This window comes from Eimeria mitis, genomic scaffold (genome assembly GCF_000499745.2).
Source record: "Eimeria mitis Houghton genomic scaffold, Emh_scaff2207, whole genome shotgun sequence".
Lineage (NCBI taxonomy): Eukaryota > Apicomplexa > Conoidasida > Eucoccidiorida > Eimeriidae > Eimeria > Eimeria mitis.
In genome coordinates this window covers 3,909-5,418 of record NW_013570533.1, presented here as the reverse complement: position 1 = coordinate 5,418, position 1,510 = coordinate 3,909, and the positions used below count along the sequence as shown (strand labels likewise).

The 1,510-nt window shown below is 47.0% G+C and overlaps 1 protein-coding gene across 1 annotated transcript in view; it reads left to right on the top strand.

Moving 5' to 3' along the window:
* The window catches only part of EMH_0050360 (uncharacterized protein), a gene marked incomplete at both ends in the record, with an annotated part of 5,439 nt that overhangs the window by 3,388 nt on the left and 541 nt on the right, over positions 1-1,510 (top strand). Inside the window, 3 exons of the mRNA XM_013496636.1 lie at positions 672-761; positions 983-1,064; positions 1,224-1,428. Of these exons, the coding sequence (XP_013352090.1) occupies positions 672-761; positions 983-1,064; positions 1,224-1,428 (377 nt within the window). The remainder of the gene's footprint in view (positions 1-671; positions 762-982; positions 1,065-1,223; positions 1,429-1,510) is intronic.

Here is a 1,510-nt window from a genome sequence, read left to right as displayed (position 1 = left end):
TAGGGTTTAGGGTTTAGGGTTTAGGGTTTAGGGTTTAGGGTTTAGGGTTTAGGAAGATGAGGGTGAGCCGAAGAAAAACCTTCAAAAAGATAATGCGGTTTTATGCAACCCACTACGGCATCAAGGAGCCCTATCAGCTCATCGGTACTAAACCCTAAACCCTAAACCCTAATAAACCCTAAACCCTAATAAACCCTAAACCCTCATAAACCCTAAACCCTAATAAACCCTAAACCCTAGATGATATGAAATCCCGCTCACTTTCATTTTTTTATTTTATTTTTGCTTTTTTTGAAACTCTTACTTTTGCCCCCTGGGTTTAGGGTTTAGGGTTTAGGGTTTAGGGTTTAGGGTTTAGGGTTTAGGTTTTAGGGTCTAGGGTAGGGTTTAGGGTTTAGGGTTTAGGGTTTAGGGTTTAGGGTTTAGGGTTTAGGGTTTAGGGTTTAGGGCTTTTTTCAAGCAGAAGACGGCATACGAGATACATCGGTGACTGGAGTTCAGACGTGTGCTCTTCCGATCTTTTAGGGTTTAGGGTTTAGGGTTTAGGGTTTTAGGTATAGGGTTTAGGGTTTAGGTTTTAGGGTTTAGGGTTTTTAGGGTTTAGGGTTTAGGGTTTAGGGTTTAGGGTTTAGGGTTTAGGGTTTAGGGTTTAGGGTTTGTGGTTTGTGCAGTTGATGGGACCTTTGTTGCTGCTTGTATCCACCACAAAGTAAATGCAGCAGAGCTGCTGCCGCGGGTTCTCTGCGGCAAAACCCGAATGTGTAAACCCTCAACCCTAAACCCTAAACCCTAAACCCTAAACCCTAGAAAACCCCAGTCTTCTATTCCTGACCCCTAAACCCCCATCCCTAAACCCTAAACCCTAAACCCTTTTAACTCCAGTTTAGAACAAAACCATTCGCCGTCAAGGGTCTAGAGTTTAGAAAATCTAGGGTTTAGGGTTTAGGGTTTAGGGTTTAGGGTTTAGGGTTTGTGGTTTTAGTGGTTACGCCCTGCATCATGAAAGAGCTTCGCAGCCTCCCGGGGGCAGAAGGAGCAGCAGCAGCAGCAAAACGCTACCCCAGGTAAACCCTAAACCCTAAACCCTAAACCCTAAACCCTAAACCCTAAACCCTTTGCTTTTCTATACTGGGGGCCGCCATGTTCTCCTCCAGCTATTTTTTAAGGGTTTAGGGTTTAGGGTTTATTAGGGTTTAGGGTTTAGAGGTGATGCGGTGATGCAGGTACCCGTGTAAGCATGAAGAGGAAGCAGCAGCAGCAGCAGAAGCTGCTGCTGCTGCTGCTGCTGCTGCCCTTGCTACGCCTGTTATAGAAGACGATGATACTGCAGCAGCAGCAGCAGCAGCAGCAGCAGACAGCGGAGAAGCAGCAGCAGCAGCAGCAGCAGCAGCAGATGCTGTTGCTTCTCCCGTTCCTAAGAAGAATCCAGTGGGAAAAAGACAACGCTGCAGCAGCAGCAGCAGCAGCAGCAGCAGCAACAGCAGCAGCAGCAGTGCAGCAGCAGCAGCAG